Source organism: Coccinella septempunctata, chromosome 2 (assembly GCF_907165205.1).
Source record: "Coccinella septempunctata chromosome 2, icCocSept1.1, whole genome shotgun sequence".
NCBI lineage: Eukaryota > Metazoa > Arthropoda > Insecta > Coleoptera > Coccinellidae > Coccinella > Coccinella septempunctata.
Genome location: NC_058190.1, coordinates 4,234,599 through 4,254,757, shown reverse-complemented (window position 1 = coordinate 4,254,757; position 20,159 = coordinate 4,234,599). Strand labels below are relative to the sequence as shown.

Here is a 20,159-nt window from a genome sequence, read left to right as displayed (position 1 = left end):
CTAAAACGGGCTCTTCTACCCGGCCCCATGTCTATGCTCTTATTTGCAAAAGAAGGGATAAGAATTCAAGGTGAGATTACCATATCGGAAACTGTGTGTGCGAGAGAGGTTCATGCGGAGTGCGTTATACCGTTATACGGCAATCCGCTTATGAACTCTTTATTCGATATCCGTACGCTGTGTACGATCATTGAGTGTTTACATCCACGTACACTCGATTCACTTTTATGAAAGTACTCAGTTGGTCATGAAATAATTTTTAGTTTCAGTTTTTGTAACTAGAACGGATTAAGTACAGATTATCCCAAAGTTTCAATTCGTATCATAGAGATTTATTGGGAGTGGACAATTTTGAGGTCGATGGTTTCATAGAATTCTATCAAATATAACAATTTTACCGAAATGGTGATTTTGTCTTGAGTAAGGAAGTAATATATCGACATATGTATATATGTCGTTAATTTTTTTTGTATGATATGAGACTAAAAAAAGAATGCATTCATATTCAAAATAACGAAGTTGTTTTTTTTCCACTCTTAGTACAAGAAATGAAAAAAGGCGAATATGGTATCGTATTTCCAATAAAAAAGTGCCTGTAGAAAGTTTTTACCATTTTCAGATATTTTCGTAAATAAAAAAGTTACGGCAGTTTTTCGAAATCGACAAAATATTAAAATTTTGTCATATCTTCAAGACAAATGAAGATATCGTGAAACGGTTTTCAGTTATGGGATTTTCACGAAAATCGAGACCATCAGGACTCCTTTCCAAGTTTTCACCTATCTAGTCTAGAAGTACCAGAAACAGCAAAAATCAGGCAATTTGGGATAATCTGTACAGTGTTATCCAACGAAGACTCAACACCTCGATTTTCCAGATTTGAAATGAAAATGTGGAAAATCGCTCGGACCCGTCAATCTCTGATTCGAGGGCGAACAACATATCCGCTCTTTGCATCTCCGTAACTATAACCCCCTCACGGGGATGAGCACAACCCCTGTATTTTGAACTGGGATGAGAGCTATTGCGATACCTCATGTTGAAGATCTTATCGAGTACTATCTGTTCTGATTGTGACCAAAATGGAGCCGCCACTAGTTTTGCCTTGTTACGAGAATGTCGCAAACTACGAGGATGTATTGATATCTAGTTAGCCCAAACCAGTTCCATGCCTAAAAAAATATTGCGTTACCATAGCAACGAACAATAACTCATTACAAGTGTCAGTGTGAAGTTTGGGGCCCAAAAAGTAAACCAGAGTTACGCAATAAATTAAAAGAAAGAAGATGTCCTCCGAAATTGTGAAAATCGAAAAATTGGAGTATCGAGCCATCATAAAGTACCTGTATTTAAAATGGTTAAGAGGTAAGCAGATTTACGAAGATATGCTCAATACCCTTAGTGATCAATGTCCTTCTTATGCGACCGTGAAAACTTGGAGTGCAAGCTTCAGAAGAGGTAAATTTTCCATTGAAGATGATGACCGATCGGGTAGGCCAATTTCTGTGTCAGTCCCCGAAAATATCGATACAATTCATGACATGATTTTATCAGACCGTCGAATTGGGCTAAAACGGATATCTGAAGCTCTGAATATTTCATACGAACGCGGTCATCATGTAGTTCACGTAAATTTGGACATGAGAAAAATTGCTGCAAAATGGATCCCCAAAGGTTTGAATGTTGACCAAAAGCGTGCAAGGGTAGAAGCATCGCGTTCGCTCTGTGCTGGATTTGAAAACGATGTAGACTTTTCAAACCGAATTGTTACTATGGATAAGACTTCTTCTTCTTCTTCTTCTTCTTCTTCTTCTACGTGCGGTGCCCCACCGGGCTGAACTGAGGCCTCGTGACCCATTGTTCGTCCGCTTGTAGTTAGAGAGACTCACACTCTGTGACATGCTGACAAAAAAATGCCACAAGTCGACGGAGAGGTGTCCCTCTCACCATAGGAGCTGTGGGTGTTCTTTTTCCTAGATGTGTCATCCTTAAGTCCTCAAGGTTGATACAGAAGAACAAAATGTGTTCAACCGTTTCCTCCGTGCTCCTGCACCAGCGGCACAGGGAACGGCTAGTCAGTCCCATTCTATTTAAGTGTTTGTTAAACAAATGGCCAGTCATTGCTCCAGTCACTAGACTCAGTTGTTTCTTCTCAAGAGCTAAGAGTTTTTTGACCTCAGGCACAGAGGATGGTCTCTCAATGAGAAGCCTCTACTGTCTGAGACCACTTCCCATGCTCCATCCAGAGGAAAATTTCCTGTCCAGCCAACTATTAAAGAAGTTCTTGACAGATGTACGACAGATAGGCAGCGCCGGTCCCGGACCTACAAAAGCATGGATAAGACTTGGGTACATTTCTACGATCCAGAAACAAAGCAACAATCGATGGAATGGCGACACTCTGGTTCTCCAAGACCAAAGAAGTTTCGCGACCAAAAATCTGCTGGAAAAGTTCTTGCTTCAGTTTTTTTTGGGATTGCCATGGAGTACCTAATCATGATTGATTTTTTTGGATAAGTGTAGAACAATAACCGGAGATTACTGTTCGACATTACTGACCACTCTACGGGAAAAAATTATAGAGAAAAGACGCGGAAAGCTATCCAAAGGTGATACCCCCCTTATTCACCAGATTTGGCTACATCCGATTATCATCTCTTTCCTCTACTGAAAAAAGTTTAAAAGGTCGTAAATTTTCTTCCAACGAGGAGGTCATAAAAGCTGTGGAGGTATGGTTTGCAGAGCAAGCAGAAACATTTTTTTTTGAAAGGTCTAGAGAAGTTGCAGGTTCGCTGTAATAAATGTATCCAACTAAGAGGATAATATGTAGAGTAATAAAATATTTTGACATTGAAAATTCGTTGGTTCTATAGTAGGCTAAGAATTTTTCAATATATCCTCGTAAGTCTCATTTTTGGAAGGAGAATATAAAATATACCATGGAATTTTTCAACGCAATTCCGAGACCCCCTGTACAGTTCACACAAAAACTCCTAATTTCTACATCCCCCGATGGGATAAAAAATAAATATTCGATATTTTTCGAATCTTGAACAGCCATCGAATCCCTTCTGAGTCTCGAGGAACGCGAAGAATTTCATTATATTATCTTGTACTCTTTTCAATGAATTCTCAATCTAGATTGTACGCTGTTCCGAATCCATACGGAATAAAAATGCGTCAATCCTTTATGAATTATTCAAATTGGTCAGCGAGTCCGCTATGCCTCCGTCAGGGCAGCCACTCCAACATCATTATATCGTGTCCTGATTACTCCTGATCTGCTTTAGTCTTTCTAATGCGCGTGTAGGATTAGCATATCCAGTACGTTAGAGTCGAATCGGTATGTTTTTCATTCATGGCTCCCCCATATCGCTATTTCGCTGAAATACGAATAATAAACAAATCATTGAAAAGAATGAGGTATTGATTTAATTTTCACTGTGTTCCGCACACTGTTGTAGGCTTCCATTCATGGGAATTTATCAAAAACCCGGCTGACGGTATCCTGCCATAGTGAGGTAATATATCGAGTGACTGGAAGTAAAATAAGAGATAAAAAATTGTTACAAGGGTATGAAAAGTGGAAATTTATTTTGAACGTATAGAAGTTATTGATTGTGTATACTCCATTCAAATTTATTTTTGCAGTCGGTTGGCCATGAAATAATTTTTGTAACTAGAACCGAGTAAGGTTGGCACTCATGAAATGTCGTTGATGTCATAACGCCGTTGCCACAACTAATATCAATTAATATTACGAAAATGCCGAAAGTGATTGAAAAAAGGAGACAGGGTTTCTGGATGTGCTACTTAGAAGTCAGGTCCGCTCATTCTAATAATTATACCCTGATATTCTAAAATTCACAATACGTCAGACGGTAGCGAACATATTCAAGAGAATTCATATAATGTTTCATCTGAATCTAAACGACTTATATTTCAGCTGAATATTTCCACAATCAGAAAGATTGTGAAAAGAGGATGACAAAGAATTTCCTTCTATTGGGAGACCCAAAAAAGTGGTGGCATTTGAGAATTTTATTTTTGAGTGAATTAATACGAAAAGTTTACTACAGGATTTTCGATTAATGTCATCGTAGAATAAGTTCCCGTAAATTGATTTTTTTATTTTTCATTTGACTTGTCCTGTACATTGTAAATGTCTTGGTACCAATAAATACCTAATCATTATTATTATATCAATGTATTAAGATTAACAGCCACAAATACGCGCCAGTTGTCCTGTTAATTGTTTATTCATGTGAAATTTTTGTTCAGAGGTGAAGTTCATCTTGACTTGAAACTGCCTTCAATTACTTCTACTTATATTGATGCGAGATGATTTTCGTTAAATAATTCAACATTCTTGTAATTATCTGTCAATTCCTTCGAGAGATATTCATTCCCAACCACTGCATCATATGCATTTCATCTTCGGATTAATATTTTTGAAATCTATAATACAACTGATGTAGCGTATTCAAACTTTAGCCAAAGAAGATAACGGACATTAACACTCCTCAAGCTAGTGCATATTATGATATTATACTGATCTCTTGTATTTTCCATGCAAATAACTGGATTTGGTATGCCTTCAATCAGTTTGTATAAACTTCAATTATGTTCGTCACATATTTTCCGAAGAGATACGACATTGCGATAAAATACGTAATAACAGAAACTTTTACGTTAGAACGGGTAACATAGCGTTGATTTAAAACCCAAAAATGTTTTGACAAGCTTCATAACCCCACATTTTCGTACTATACAGAGTGAAATGTGTCAAATTTCCATGGCCATCCGAGTGCTAAAATAAAAGTGAATGGAGTATAGTATTTGAATTTGAATGAATTTCTATACTCCATTCACTTTTATTTTAGCACTCGGCAGGCCATGAAAATTTGACACAATCCACTCTGTATAGTACGGAAATGTGGGGTTATAACGCTTGTCAAAACATTTTTGTGTTTTAAATCAGCGCTATGTTGTCCGTTCTACGTAAAAGTCTTAGTAATTACGTATTTTATCACAATGTCGAATCACTTCGGAAAATATATAGTTATTTGCATGGAAAATACAAGAGATCAGTTTTTAAATATACAGGGTGTATTTGAAGGTGAGGCTTTTTTTTTCAACAAAAGGTAGAACTGGTCAAAATGAAGCGTTTCACCAAAACTCACCTATACAAAACTTTCAAAATGAAATAGATCCTAATACGACCCTAGACCGTTTGTTAGCTGAATTATCGTAAAGCAGTGGGAAAAACTTAACGGAGCGCGGTAAGGTTTATACCTCGGAACCCAGGAAAAATTAATTTTTGCGGCAAATTATTTTTGTACTTTTTTTGACAAAGTTTACCCAAAAATAATTGTTGCTTCTTATTTATTTATGAACAATCTGAATTACTGACTCAGTAGAGTTGAAATAACCCTCAGTAGTTAGGGGGATTCAATTTGAGCAAAAATGTATTGAAAAGTTTTTCTGTGAAATCAATAGTTTTCGAGTTATTTGCGATTCAAACCTAAAATTTTTTCACCTGAAAAAGCCACGTTTCAAACGGGTTTTCACAAATTACTGAAAAACTATGAGCTTTATCGAAAAACTTGTTATGAACAAAATTGTAGCCTATTGAAAAAGAAAACAAACTAGCTGTCAACGAACTATCCGAATGCAATATGAATCGAGATATGACTTATCTATGTTGAATATGAATTCGCAAACTACTCAATGTTAAACGTTCAACATCAAATAGCAAAAGAAATAAAGATAAATTCGGGAAAAATTTATAGGAACATTTTTGAAGTACTTGAGAAGAGCTTCCAAATTAACTCTATCAAAAATGAATTGTGCAAATATTGACGGAGCTATGACATTCAAAACTTCAATATCGTTATTTTTCAGCATAAATTTTTTTAATAATTCCCCCATCATTACCACCAGAATAGAGAATAGACGTAATCCTTTTACACTCCCTAGCACTTGAGTACTGTCAAGGTTATCCAGTAGTTTGTACCGTCTTGTATATCCGGTTTGGGAAAAAACAAGAAATCAAATGAGAAGAAATTTTTAGAATTGAACAAAAAATTGAATTATTTCTCAAATTACTCAGAAACTGAAGCCTATACGAGAACATAGCAAGAAAAAAATAATGGAATATTTTCAATTTACTATAAAACGGTTTTGTTTGTTTTATGTAGCATCAAAAATTACTGAGTTATGAACCTTTGAAGTTTGCCTGTTACAGTAAAAGTGCGCTTTGCAATGCATATGAAGATAATTTTTGAAAGTGGAGTTCTTTAATTTTTCCTTTAAGGAAGATCATAGCTTTAAATATTCTGTACAAAATGGTTCATACACCCATTCCATACCTCGAAAATGACCGAGTTATCGTCAAAAACAAAACAAAAAAATTTGGAGTAATTTTCGGAATATAGCTTTTCATTGATGTGATGAATCCTCTTCGAACTCAAAATTTCACCACCTCTTCAACCAACCTTAAAAGTAAGTTGAGCTCTCACAAAAATAAAAAATAAATATATTTGACCATTTTGTATTCTTCATGTCCTGCAACGGAAATAGCTGTTCAAACCCTTCACCTGCAGTAAAAATTGACAAGGTAGATGATGATTGATTAGAACTGAATTAGCATCAATATAATGTTTATTCATATACTTTGACAGGAAAATAAACTATTATTTTTACTAACCTTCGTTTCAAACAATTACAAATGAACGATGAATAATTCTAAAACTTTCAGGAATGGGCCATGATAGTAACAGAAATGATGATCGATATATCCGTCTAGCACTTTTATGTTGCGAATGTGCTAAAGAGGCAGAATAACCTGCCAGGAAAGCATTTCAGAACTTCAGAAGTATATGTCAGTTTCATGTTGGCTATCCTATATTATCTTTAAGTCATTCCTCGATCATCAAGGTCACTTCAAGATCAAAAGCGCTCTTTTAAAGGGGACATATTTCTTCTGGCCCCAAAAATAAAAGCAACGAATATTCGATTTCCAAAATCATAAAATGATGAATAAAAGGCATTCAAGGTCAGCGCCAAGGCCGAATTCAAACTTTTTTGGGCAATATCTCCCTCAGAAATGTTGTGTATTTTTTGTGCCGATCCATTTCTTTTGCTTGTTTCAAGTTGCGGGGGCTTCAAGGTCAGCAGGAAGGGATAAATTAAGGTCATATTTCGAAATTTCTCGCTATTTTCATTATAGGCGTTCATTGGACGAGGTTTTCCCAAGAAAAAACGCAATTGTCCTTGAATATCAAGGTTATGGTCGAAACCATAGTCACCATCTGATGACCAGAGAAAAACCTTGCAACTTTTGTTCGAAAACTTTTTCTCTGAAATGCTCTCCCGCCAAGTTATTCTAACAATTCCGATACAATCGTGATGCCCTGTATATTTTTGAAAAGAATGACGTATTTCGAGAGAAGCAACGATTTCTGATGGGTAAACATTTTCATTGGGAATATGAATAATCTGATAAAAAAAATTTTTTCGAAATCGATGCATGTTCCGTGGGTTCCTACATTTTCTCATTTTACAGTTTAACGTTACTCCACTATAATATCTCCTGTTTCGACCATGAGGTTTCGTTTAGGATATTGGCTAGTTCGATATTTACGTTGTAAAGAAAATGGAAACTTAGGAATGCCGAATTGTTGTCATTATTTTTTAATAACTTACACGATTTTATGAAATGGCTCATTTCGATACCAACTGACAGAAGAGACTTAGGACAGAGGTGTAAAAAATAGAATAATAATACAAGATCTCACCAATAAAATTCGTCTAAATTATTCACGAATTTTTTCACAATGGGCATCACAATCTTCTTGTTCGAACATTACAACAATCGTCGTAAAAATGGGATGAAATGGGGAAACATCATAGCACTTTTTCAACATAACTAACATAAGCACTTTCAAGAAACTGCCTCGATTCTCTACATTTTTTTCACCCCAAATTTCACGATACAACAATTATGATTCTCTCAAAAGTGACCTGATGCATCTAATATGATGAACTTGGTACTGAACCATTCATTGTCCAGCCATATGTTTATGTTTTGTTTCATTTTTGCGATGCCGGAGTCACCTTCCACAGTCACGTACTTGAAATTCAATGAAATTTTTCTGTCGAAAAAAAAGCCTCACCTCTGAAAACACCCTGTTTATGCATCGAGAATGTGCAGAATTCAGAATTGGTGAATGATCTTAAGAATTATACTTTAAAATTAACATGAAAGGGGGTCTCGAATCCCATGTGTTATTCCAAACGTCATTTCAAAGCATTTGTTATACCGACATACCGTTAAACATAATTTTGAAATCATATTGAATACTTCATTATGGCGATTTTTAGCGAAATGGTTTATTTTGATGAATTCTATACACCTTCTGTCAAAGAAAAATCAAGTCCCCTTCCTTGTAGGTACCTGAGTAAAGTTCTATAAATTCGACGTCCCATTCAAAGTCAGACAATTTTATCGCTATCCCACTATATTTGCTGCAAAGTTTACATTCACCCTCTCGCTTCTAGATTCTTCAAGACATGATGGTGGAGATCGATTACGATGCGGATGGAACGGTGAGCCTCGAAGAATGGAAACGTGGAGGGCTAACCACAATACCCCTCCTGGTCCTCCTCGGGTTGGATCAGAATGTTAAAGAGGACGGCAATCATCTATGGCGGCTGAAGCATTTCAATCGACCGGCATATTGTAATTTGTGTCTGAACATGTTAGTCGGTCTGGGAAAAAAAGGATTGTGTTGTACATGTGAGTATACAGGGTGTTCCATCTCAGACGAGCCACCCCTTACATTTCTTATCCCATTTAGTGATTGGAAAAATTTCCCGAAACACGTCGAATGATTTTGTTTGGGGTCATCTTTTGAGGCTTGAATGAGCAACAACCTAATAAGGGGCGCTTCAACCCCTCAAAATTGGATAAGGGAGGGGGGTTGAGTGATACTTCATTTGAAAGGTCTTGGAAGTTTTTTTACAACGGAGTATGAGAAACGTAATTTTGATGAACCGTTTTCACAAATACTCAATTTTTTAGCTCAAATGAGTCACTTAGAATATTTTGGTAATTTTTACAATGGAGGAATTTTGGGAGACCACCTAATTAAACCTCTGTTTATTCCTGGTAATTTGAGACCCGTTTGCACCAAACACACTTATTGTTAATAAGTGTCTCTTAAAATGAACTCTTAACTTAAACTACGTTGCACCAACTGTTAACTGACTTTTAAATGGCTAAAGCTAACCATAAATTTAAATGCTCCTGTAATGACCACTTAAATATTTCAGGGCGGGATTCTAACCTGAAATAATTTGTTGAACTGTCTGCAGAACTTCCCATTTTTCAATTCATTACTGAATACCAAGCCTCCTCTTTTGCCTTAATAGGGAATACTCCTTCTGAGGAAAATGATGTATTTTTTTTTAAATATCTTTGAAACGTAACATTTTGAAATAACCATGTCAAACGTTTCCCAAAAAAATTATTTTAAGTACTTAAAAATGAAAAATAGAAACGTTTCGTTTCTATTGCACAAGTTGCCAACATCGAGTCAAATATGCTTTAATAATAAAGGACAACAAATACACTATCTTGATGATATAGACAAAGATGGCAGCCACGAACGAGGAAGGTCGTAAAATTTTATGGGATTTTTATGACCGGTGGCTGTTGTAGGCTGGCCAGTGAGTACGCTCCTTATGATGCCTGTAAATAAACAGCTGTTATTTCACAAACAAGGGCTTGTTCTTTTTATATTCTAGTAGGCGCTGTTGCCAAATCGTAAACTAGGAACGAAGCGATTTGAATTTTAAAACCTCATATTTGAAGAATGATTTTGAATAGTTTCCGCAGTGCATTTGAAAAACTCATGAATGAAATTCATAATTATTCAGTTTAAACTTGCATATGCTGTAGTAACCCGAATTGAGGAGAATTCCCCATTGTTATGCCATCATCCTTTTTTGTTTAATTTTGTGTCTCAAATCATATACTAAAGTTAGCAACAAACTTTTCTCTTCTGTTGAGAAGTTGAGTGCCCCTACTACCACCTGCTTGGCAATCATTCACCGTATTCGTACCAACAAGAACATTTTCCTCCTCAACAATAATAAAACTTTTTTATCGTTATCAAGATCCATGTAAAAATTACAAACTTGCATAAGACTATATAACTAACAAAGAAAGTGTTGTATTTAAGCTTAAGGATCTTTTATTTGACAATCCTAATCATTATCAATAATAATGCTAATTCAATAACAAAGAGTTGTTACTTTTTGATAATAATATCTATATTTAATAATTTACTTGAAACTGACTGACAGGACAGGAAATTTAGGATAATGAAATGTCAACAGTCATCGACAACCGGCCAACCAATGAAAAGGCTTTATAAGACTAGGATGAAGTTGCGCCTAAAGATTATACAGTAGAAAGATAGGAAACGAAGCGACTAAAGTGATGTGAGCGCCAGCTGTGACTCAAAAGTATTCTTGAAGCCCTACGACTGGTTAAAATATTAATTCGATGGACATTTTCAGAAACATATGAAATTTTGTCTGATGTCAGATGGCCATTTTTATCAAAGAGGTTTTGAATCAAAGATTATAAGAGTAGAAAGATAGGAAACGCCCTCATATCGCTAGTACTAAAAACCGACTACATTTTGGCCAGTGAAAACACATTTGACAATGAGATGGCGCTGAAAATGTATCATCAATACAGAAAAACTGTTCAATAACAGTTTTCTGTTTTATAATTGAGGGGCGCGAAATTCGAATTCTAAACGATATGTGTCTATATATTTTTGTTCGAAATATTCCATGAATATGTTTCAGAGATTGGGAGTGAAAACCCTAAAAAGTTTCAGGAAATGACATTTATTTGTCAATACATGGAGACGTTGATTCATTTAATTTTGAAATTACCGGATGTCCAGTTTTTTCTCAGTAAATCAATCCAAATATGTACGATCTATTCCTACTGAACAATTGGCCAAATCATTATTTTGATTCAACAAAAAACGAAATGCACATGGACTCGTTTAAAATGATCCGGTTCTATTATTGGAATTTCTGTGTTGTTCCGATCCATCATGTGGTCTCCTGTATTGAACACATATAATCTGCAATTTGTGATCTATTAATTTCTCTACTTTTAATGTTATTTTTACGTACGCGTTTTCTTATTTCTATAGGTCTATAAGTTATACCACAAAATAAAGGAAATTTTTTAAATACAATATTTTTATTTCTGTTTTTCATTCAAAGGTTTAATTTTTGTTAGTATAGATCTTGAATCATTTTGTGTCTTGAAAACAGTTCTCATGTTGAATTTTTCTGAAAGGCCATTAACATAAGGAATGATGTTCAATAAATTTGATTGTTCTTGACGATTTCTTGGTTGTTCCTTATAATCATTATGATTTTGATTAGACATTTTTCTTTCTGAATTTAATATTGATTTCTCTATCAAATCTGCTGGGTAATGATTAGGTATCCCTAAGAATGACGTGAGTAATATATTTATATCACAAAATATAAACAAAACTACATATATAGACAAATACTTTTATCAAACACATTATGATAGAGTCCCACACCTGAAATTAGAAATAATGAAATTGACCTCATTAAAAATTTTCTTAGGGATAATCAACACACAGCAGATTTTATAGGGAAAACAATATTAAATTTAGAAAGAAAAACGTCTAACCAAGATCATAACGATGATCAGGAACAACCAAGAAACCGTCAAGAACAACCAAATTTATTGAACATCATTCCTTATGTTAATGGAGTATCAGAAAAAATGAAAAGAATCGGTTCCAAATTCAACATAAGAACTGTTCTTAGAACACAAAATGATTTTAGATCTATACTAACAAAAACTGAACCATTGAATGAAAAACAAAACTAAAAAATTTGTAATCACAATATTCCCTGTATTTGTGGATCAAATAATTAATTTGATCAATTGTTCAGTAGGAATAAATCGTAAAAGCTAGCCGACAATAGATAAATATACAGAGGTTTCCATGTCCAGCCTGTAATTTCCTTTCTTGAAATTATTTCGAAAACAATTATTTTATTTCGCAAAGCTTCCGTGGATAGCATTTTTTTGTATCACTATCAGTAACAAAGTTAATGTGAAAAATGTGGGTTTTTCGTCGACCACCCTGTATTCGTGTGAGTTCGGCCTTAGCCTATAATTATTTCTTTCATTTCAGTCTGTAAATTCACTGTTCACGAACGATGCGTCCATAGAGCACCTGCAAGTTGTATAGCAACCTATGTAAAAAGTAAGAAATCGTCGCAAGCCCTCAATCATTTCTGGGTGGAAGGAAACTGCCATGGGAAGTGTGCAAGATGTCGAAAACCTGTGAAAGGCGGCATAACAGGACTTCATTGTAGATGGTGCCAAATTACCGTGAGTAAATTAAGAAATTTTATCTCCCTTCTTTCACGGTGTCCTTTGATATTCAATATTTAATATTCAGCTCAATAATTCAATGCTGAAACAAGCTTTTCTCGTTTGACATCCAGTTAACCCTGTTGAAAAATGTAATTGAAATATGTAGGTGGAAAATTGCGAGAAGATAGATTTAACTCGAAAATTATGTGAAAAATGTGTTCTTTCCATAACGGTAATGAATCATCGACCTAGTATACTGTATTCACATTTATTTTAGCAGTCGGTTGGTCATGAAATAATTTTCTCGAGTTTTTGTATCTAGAACGGAGTAAGGTTGGCACTCATGAAATGTCGTTAATGTCATAACGCCGTTGCCACAACTAATCAATTTTTATTACGAAAATGTCGAAAGTGATTGAAAAAAGGGACAGGGTTTCAGGAAGTGCTCTTTAGAATTCAGGTCTGCTCATTCAAATAGTTATACCCTGATATTCTAAAGTGATATTCAATACGTCAGACGGTAGCTAACATATTCAATGTGAGAGAATTTATATAATGTTTCATCTGAATCTAAACGACTTATATTTCAGCTGAATATTTCCATAATCAGATAGATTGTGAATGAAGAGGATGACAAAGAATTTTCTTCTATTGAGAGACCCAAAAAAGTTTTGGCATTTGAGAATTTTATGTTTGAGTGAAGTAATGCGAAAATTTTAGTACATCGTAGAATAAGTTCCCGAAAATTGATTTTTCTATTTTTCATTTGACTTATCCTATACATTGTAAATGTCTTAAGGTACCAATAAATACCTAATTATTATTATCATATCAATGTATTTAGATGAACAGAGACAAATACGCGCCAGTTGTCCTGTTAATTGTTTATTCATGTGAAATTTTTTCTTCAACGGTGAAGTTCATCTTGACTTGAGTCTTCCTTTAATTCCTTTTACTTATATTGATGCAAGATGATTTTTGTTGAAGAATTCAACATTCTTGTATTGATTTGTTAATTCCTTCGGAAGATTCCATTCCTAACCACTGCATCATATGCATTTCATCTTCGGGTTAATATTTTTGAAATCTACAACTGATGTAACGTATTCAAACTTTAGCCAAACAAGATAACGAACATTAACTCTCCTCAAGCTAGTGCATATTATGATATCATACTGATCTCCTGTATTTTCCATGCAAATAACTGGATTTGGTATGCCTTCAATCAGTTTGTATAAACTTCAATTATGTTCGTCACATAATTTCTGAAGTGATTCGACATTGTGATAAAATACGTAATAACAGAAACTTTTACGTAGAACGGGCAACATAGCGTTGATTTAAAACCCAAAAATGTTTTGACAACCGTCATAACCCCATATTTTCGTACTATACAGGGTGAAATGTGTCAAATTTTCATGGCTAACCGAGTGCTAAAATGAAAGTGAATGGAGTATAGATATATCCTTACAAGCCACCTCAAATCGAGAGTAACATTTTAGGCTTGTTTTGGTAGGCAGTGTCAGGTTCCAAGTGGTTCGAGAAAGTTCTCACTTGCAATTTATTCCCGAACAATAATCTGCCATATGGTTTTGTTCATGTACGAGGATGTATTGACATCTAGTAAGCCTAGACCAGTTGCATGCATAAGAAATATATCGCGTTACCATAGCAACGAACAATAACTCATTACAAGTGTCAGTGTGAAGTTTGAGGTCAAAAAAGTTACGCAATAAATTGAGAGAAAGAAGATGTCCACCGAAATTGTGGAAATCGAAAAATTGGAGTATCGAGCCATCATCAAGTACCTGTATCTAAAAGGGTTAAGAGGTAAGCAGATTTACGAAGATATGCTTAATACCCTTGGTGATCAATGTCCTTCGTATGCGACCGTGAAAAATTGGACTGCAAGCTTCAAAAGATATAAATGTTTTATTGAAGATGATGACCGATCGGGAAGGCCAGTTTGTGTGTCAGTCCCCGAAAATATCGATGCAGTTCATGACATGATTTTATCAGACCGTCGAATTGGGCTAAAACGGATATTTGAAGCACTGTAATATTTCATACGAACGCGTTCATCATATAGTTCACGTCAATTTGGACATGGGAAAAATTGCTGGAAAATGGATCCCCAAATGTTTGAATGTTGACCAAAAGCGTCCAAGGTTAGAACCGATCTGTGCTCGATTTGAAAACGATGTAGATTTCTTAAACCGAATTGTTACTATGGATGAGACTTGGGTACATTTCTACGATCCAGAAACAAAGCAACAATCGATTAATTGCGACACTCTGGTTCTCCAAGGCCTAAGAAGTTTTGTGTCCAAAAATCTACTGGAAAAGTTCTTGCTTCAGTTTTTTGGGATTGCCGTGGTATAATCATGATTGATTTTTTGGATAAGGGTAGAAAAACATCCTCAGAATGTGGCTGCTCCATCTTAGTCGGGCCCTCGTCTCAATTGTTGTACAACTCGCGCGTTGCAAGACTTCTGCATTTGGAACTTTGTGCAACCATCTGATGTGCATTATTTGTCTTAGACGACGTTGTTGCTTGTGTTCAAGCTGTTTAATATGTCGCCTGTAGGGCGTCCAGCTTTCGCTTCCGCAAAGAAGCAGTGGTCCTCCCCCCTGCTTTGTAAACAGCTGTCTTGGTCTTCAGATTGAGGTTGTGATTTTGAAATACTCTGTCCTTTAGCTTTCAGAATGTCCGCGATGCTGAACTGATACGGTTGTGTATTTCCGTGTCTAGGTTAGGTTGGCTCTAGTATTTATGAAGCTTCCCATGCTTGAAGGCTTTCTGGCGGACTCACCAGGATTTTGGTTTTGTCGATATCGAGTCTAAGGCTTAAAGCTTCTTATATATGTTTATAGGTGTCCAACATTATGTGTAGATCCTCTGAGCTGCTAGCGATAAGTGCAAGCAGTCGTCTGCATATTGTTTCGTGATGAACTTTGTACGGGTTTTTGCTCTGAGACGCTTCGGGTTAAATAGGCCTCCATCAAATCAGAATCTTACTCTAACACCTCTTACAGGCATACTCATGTCAGCAATTATCGATACAGCTATGGCGAAAATATTGAACAGTAAAGGCGCTAAAACGCAGCCTTGGTTTATTCCAGAGTTGGTTGAGAAATGGTCGGTTGTAGAGCCATTATGCTGTTTTCTAGCGGTGTTGTTGGTATGAAGGCTTTTACATACTGCTAAGAATTTTTCGGGTACTTCAAGGCGTCCCATGATTTTTCATAGCGCTCTCCGATTCACCGAGTCGAAGGCCTTACTTAAATCGATGTTGGGTGTATAGATCCTTAATTGTTGTTCACGGGCCTTCTCTTGCAGCTGTCGCAGTGTAAAAATTAGGTCCACCGTACCTCCATTTAGTCGAAAGCCGCCCAAACACAATTATGAAAACAAAGACAGCTAATAGTCCAAGAGCCAGAGCCAAAAAAAGTCTCTGAATTTCTTAAGCCTGGTTTTTTCTCAGGTGATTACAATCATAATATACAATAAAATGCTGCGGTCAGTCAAGTGGATGTTAGAACATGTGCCTCTAGTGCGCGGTCAAACATGTCGTGATTACCGACATCATAAAATCAATTTCTTAAGGCTGAAACTTTATAAACTTTTGTAATTTCGTATCTAAATCAAAATTATGATAGTCAGTCAACGTCCAATCGGGACACAGCTGGTCAGTCAGCATTAATGCGCGTAGATAGAAGTTGGGACTAGGAATCATCAAAGGATGATTAATGTCCGTAGAATGCATCAAAAATTGTGAAATTCTGTTTGCAATGCTCTTCCTGGACTGCATGCTCTAATTGAAAGTGATTTTAATCCAGCTTTTTATGAGAAAGGTAAAAAAAACCTATGCAGATAATGAAGCAGAGCGAAGATTTTCGAAAAACATTCGCTGACCTTGGACTTGCAGATGAAAGCAACCAGAATAATATGTTAAATAGGGTTCAAGGATTTGTTTCCCATTTGTATGTCTTGAAAAAAATTAAATCAATTGACAAGGCAAGATTCGTTTTATTTTAGAAGACGTATAAATGTCTTAGTACCATAAACGATCGTTTTAAAATTAAAATAATCAATGTAGATGGGTCAAGTATGCCACCATGCCAATCAGAATTGATGCAGCAGTTCTTAAGAGCGAGATTCATTACAAATATTTGGCGTAATGCTCACCGTCAAATTACAACGGGGCTATCTCCTACTGACTACGGCTGGAAATTGGTGGATGAGAAATATGAGTGTCATTGGTTCAAAGGCGATCAATTACCAGAACTTGTACAGGATGATATTATTCAACCTTTACAAGAAAATACAGGTATAGAAATATCTTTATCTGAATTAAACAATCACAAATTTATATATTTTTTAGATTCTGCAACACCTGATGAGCTTGACGTGTCAGATCACGATAGTATGATATGAAACATTCAGATTATGAATTATGTGATGATTATTTATAGCTTGTTATCCCTAATGAATTAAATGAATATTAGTTGAAAATGTTTGAAAATCAATGAGTTCTTACCTGTGCGTATACCTGCGTTAGTTGAGTACACTGTTGATTTCGAACGAATTTTATTTCTAAAATTTTAAGGCACAATTGCGACATGGAAGTGCCTCATTAAAATAAATGTGTTACTTTGAATGATTATGATGTAATATCTATAGAAAGTGAAAAAAATTTAATTTTTTATCCACTGACTGACGGGCGTTGTTCTACGGAATGGCTGACTGACCATTTTATTCATTAATAATATAGTCAGTAGTAGTTACAAAAAATTTTCACGCTTAATAAACGAATTGCACCCTTCTAAACGATGCTTCGCCTCGCGCTACGCACATTAAAGCTGACTGACCAGCTGTGTCCCGATTGGACGTTGACTGACTATCATAATTTTGATTAAGATACCAAAATACAAAAGTTTATAAAGTTTCAGCCTTAAGAAATTGATTTTATTATGTCGGTGATCACGACATGTTTGATCGCGCACCTGAGGCACATGTTCTAACATCCACTTGACTGACCGCAGCATTTTATTGTATATTATGATTGCAATCACATCAGAAAAAACCAGGCTTAAGAAATTCAGAGACTTTTTTTGGCTCTGGCTCTCCGTCTATAAGATCAATAAACCTGCCACATCAGAAGTTTCAACTACAATGTTGAAAATCGAGATGGTTCACATGCCATCTTGAGTCGTGAGCTTCTACTCCCAGAGCATGGAATCTGGTCAAGGTTTCCTTCAGCTACCGTCATACCCCTGCACTTTCGCCAATTTGCATCTCTGCAAATACTGTCTTAACCTGGCGTTGATATCTTCGAGTTTTGCTCCACATCTATCATCGAAGTCTCCATAGAGGCCAAGTTCCTTACCTGAAAAACTCATCTATTTTGTCTCATCAAAAGCTCGGGTGAGCTTTGAAAGCTCAACTCCTCTGCATGCTTTTGAAGTTGAGGGAGATTCAGGTCCAAAAAGACTGGTGGCGATCTCGGTATTCGCTGATCTGTCGGCCGTCTTCAGGTTGTACAGGCTGTGCAAAATTCGTTGTCTACTGAGGGGATCTCGAGAACTACAGCAGCTAGAAGAAAACGGATGACACATTGTCGAGCTATTTTTTCATGACTAATCCAAATCTAAAAACAGAATCGGCCTATCAATTCTAGATTTCGAGTTATAAACAAATATTGAGATTTTGACGATTCCGAAAAGTTCTCATAACTTTTTTGTGTTTGAATTACAGATTTGAAACTTGAACCTTCTTAGGCACTTTCATACGTAGAATCTAGTGGCAAAAGATTTTTTTCCAATTCAAAAATAACAAATTCAATAAAAGTCTGCATTTAAAAAAATGAAAGTTTACTTAATGATTCGAAATGAAAAGAATATTTTTGGAGGTCATCAGTAGATTCTTCGTAGTAAAGTGCCTATAGAAGATTCAAGTTTCAAATTTGTAACTTCAAAGACAAAAAAGTTACGAGAACTTTAGGAAATTGTTCAATGTTTCCATTGAAGATTATGATTGGGAAGGCCAGTTTCTGTGTCAGTCCCCGAAAATATCGATGCAGTTCATGACATGATTTTATCAGACCGTCGAATTGGGCTAAAACGGATATCTGACGCACTGAATATTTCATACGAACGCATTCATCATATAGTTCACGTTAATTTGGAAATGAGAAAAATTGCTGCAAAATGGATCCTCAAAGGTTTGAATGTTGACCAGTTGACCAAAAGCGTGCAAGGGTAGAAGCATCGCGTTCGGTCTGTGCCCGATTTGAAAACGATGTAGTCTTCTTAAACCGAATTCTTACTATATGGATGAGACTTGGGTACCTACATTTCTACGATCCAGAAACAAAGCAATAATCGATGGAATGGCGACACTCTGGTTCTCCAAGACCTAAGTTTCGTGTCCAAAAGTCTGCTGGAAAAGTTCTTGCATCAGTTTTTTAGGATTGCCATGAAGTAATCATGATTGATTTTTTTAGATAGGGGTAGAACAATAACCGGAGATTACTATTCGACATTAGTGACCACTCTACGGGAAAAAAATTTAAGAGAAAATAAGCGGAAAGCTATCCAAAGGTGTTATGTTTCTGCAGGACAACACCCCTGCACACAAATCTCATGTTGCCATGCAAAAAATTCGTGATTTATGGTTTGAATTACTAGAACACCCCCATTATTCACCAGATTAGGCTCCATCCGACTATCATCTCTTTCCTCAACTGAAAAAAATGTTTAAAAGGTAGAAAAAAAAATTCCAACGAGAAGTTGATAAAAGCTGTGGAGGTCTGGTTCACAGAGTAAGAAGCAAGAAACATGAATGGTCTAGAGACGTTGCAGGTTAGCTGTAATGTGTATCCAATCAAGAGAAGAATATGTTTAGTATAAGTTGAGTTTTTTAATGTGTTCAAGGTCTGAAGATGACAAAAACCAATTTATTTAGTTGCCGACAGTTTCGATAATTTTTATTATCATCATCAGGGCTCTGAAATGAGATGTAAAAATCATTGAAAATCTTGACATCATCCACACAAATACTTAAAAAAAAACACATTTACACTGATTTCAATGCACAAAGGTAAAATTACACTGAACAAGTAAAAGATAACGAAAAACAACCAGTAGGTAATTGGAAATTCAAGGGTCCATCTTTCTGTATGTGGTACTTACAGCTAAGTTTTTGGTTTTCCAAGTCTAATCATTAAAATATTAGGAAATGAACAGCAATAACACAACATGGAACCTATGTTTACAAATTCACAAATGACAAGTCTGATATGCAAGAACGTCTACATGTGGTAAGAGAAATCTAGAAACGTTTCGCCGAAGGATAAACATCGAATATTTTTCTTCTTTTTTTCCTTTTCTTCTTTTCTTCTCTTCCTTCTTTTTTTTTCCTTTTTTATGTTGATAAAGAGTACTAGGTTATACCTTTAATACGGTCTAACAAGTTGAAATATGCCGAATTCAAATTTTCTATATCTGATCTTTTGTTCAGAGTGTTCTCCTCATTACGTATGGCAATCATTTCATGCAAAAGCCGCTTTTTTAACATTTTTTGCCTTCCCACTACCTCCACCCTCTCAAAGTCAAAACGATGTAAAGTGTCCAACGTATGTTGTGCAAGGGCTGTTATATTGTCTTTCTTTTTAATTGGATTGAGAGAATTCAACAT

The 20,159-nt window shown here is 35.7% G+C and overlaps 1 protein-coding gene across 1 annotated transcript in view; it reads left to right on the top strand.

Moving 5' to 3' along the window:
* Positions 1–20,159, top strand: part of LOC123307624 (diacylglycerol kinase 1) — a 262,505-nt gene that overhangs the window by 213,159 nt on the left and 29,187 nt on the right. Inside the window, exons 9-10 of the mRNA XM_044890010.1 lie at positions 8,563–8,800; positions 12,276–12,475. Of these exons, the coding sequence (XP_044745945.1) occupies positions 8,563–8,800; positions 12,276–12,475 (438 nt within the window). The remainder of the gene's footprint in view (positions 1–8,562; positions 8,801–12,275; positions 12,476–20,159) is intronic.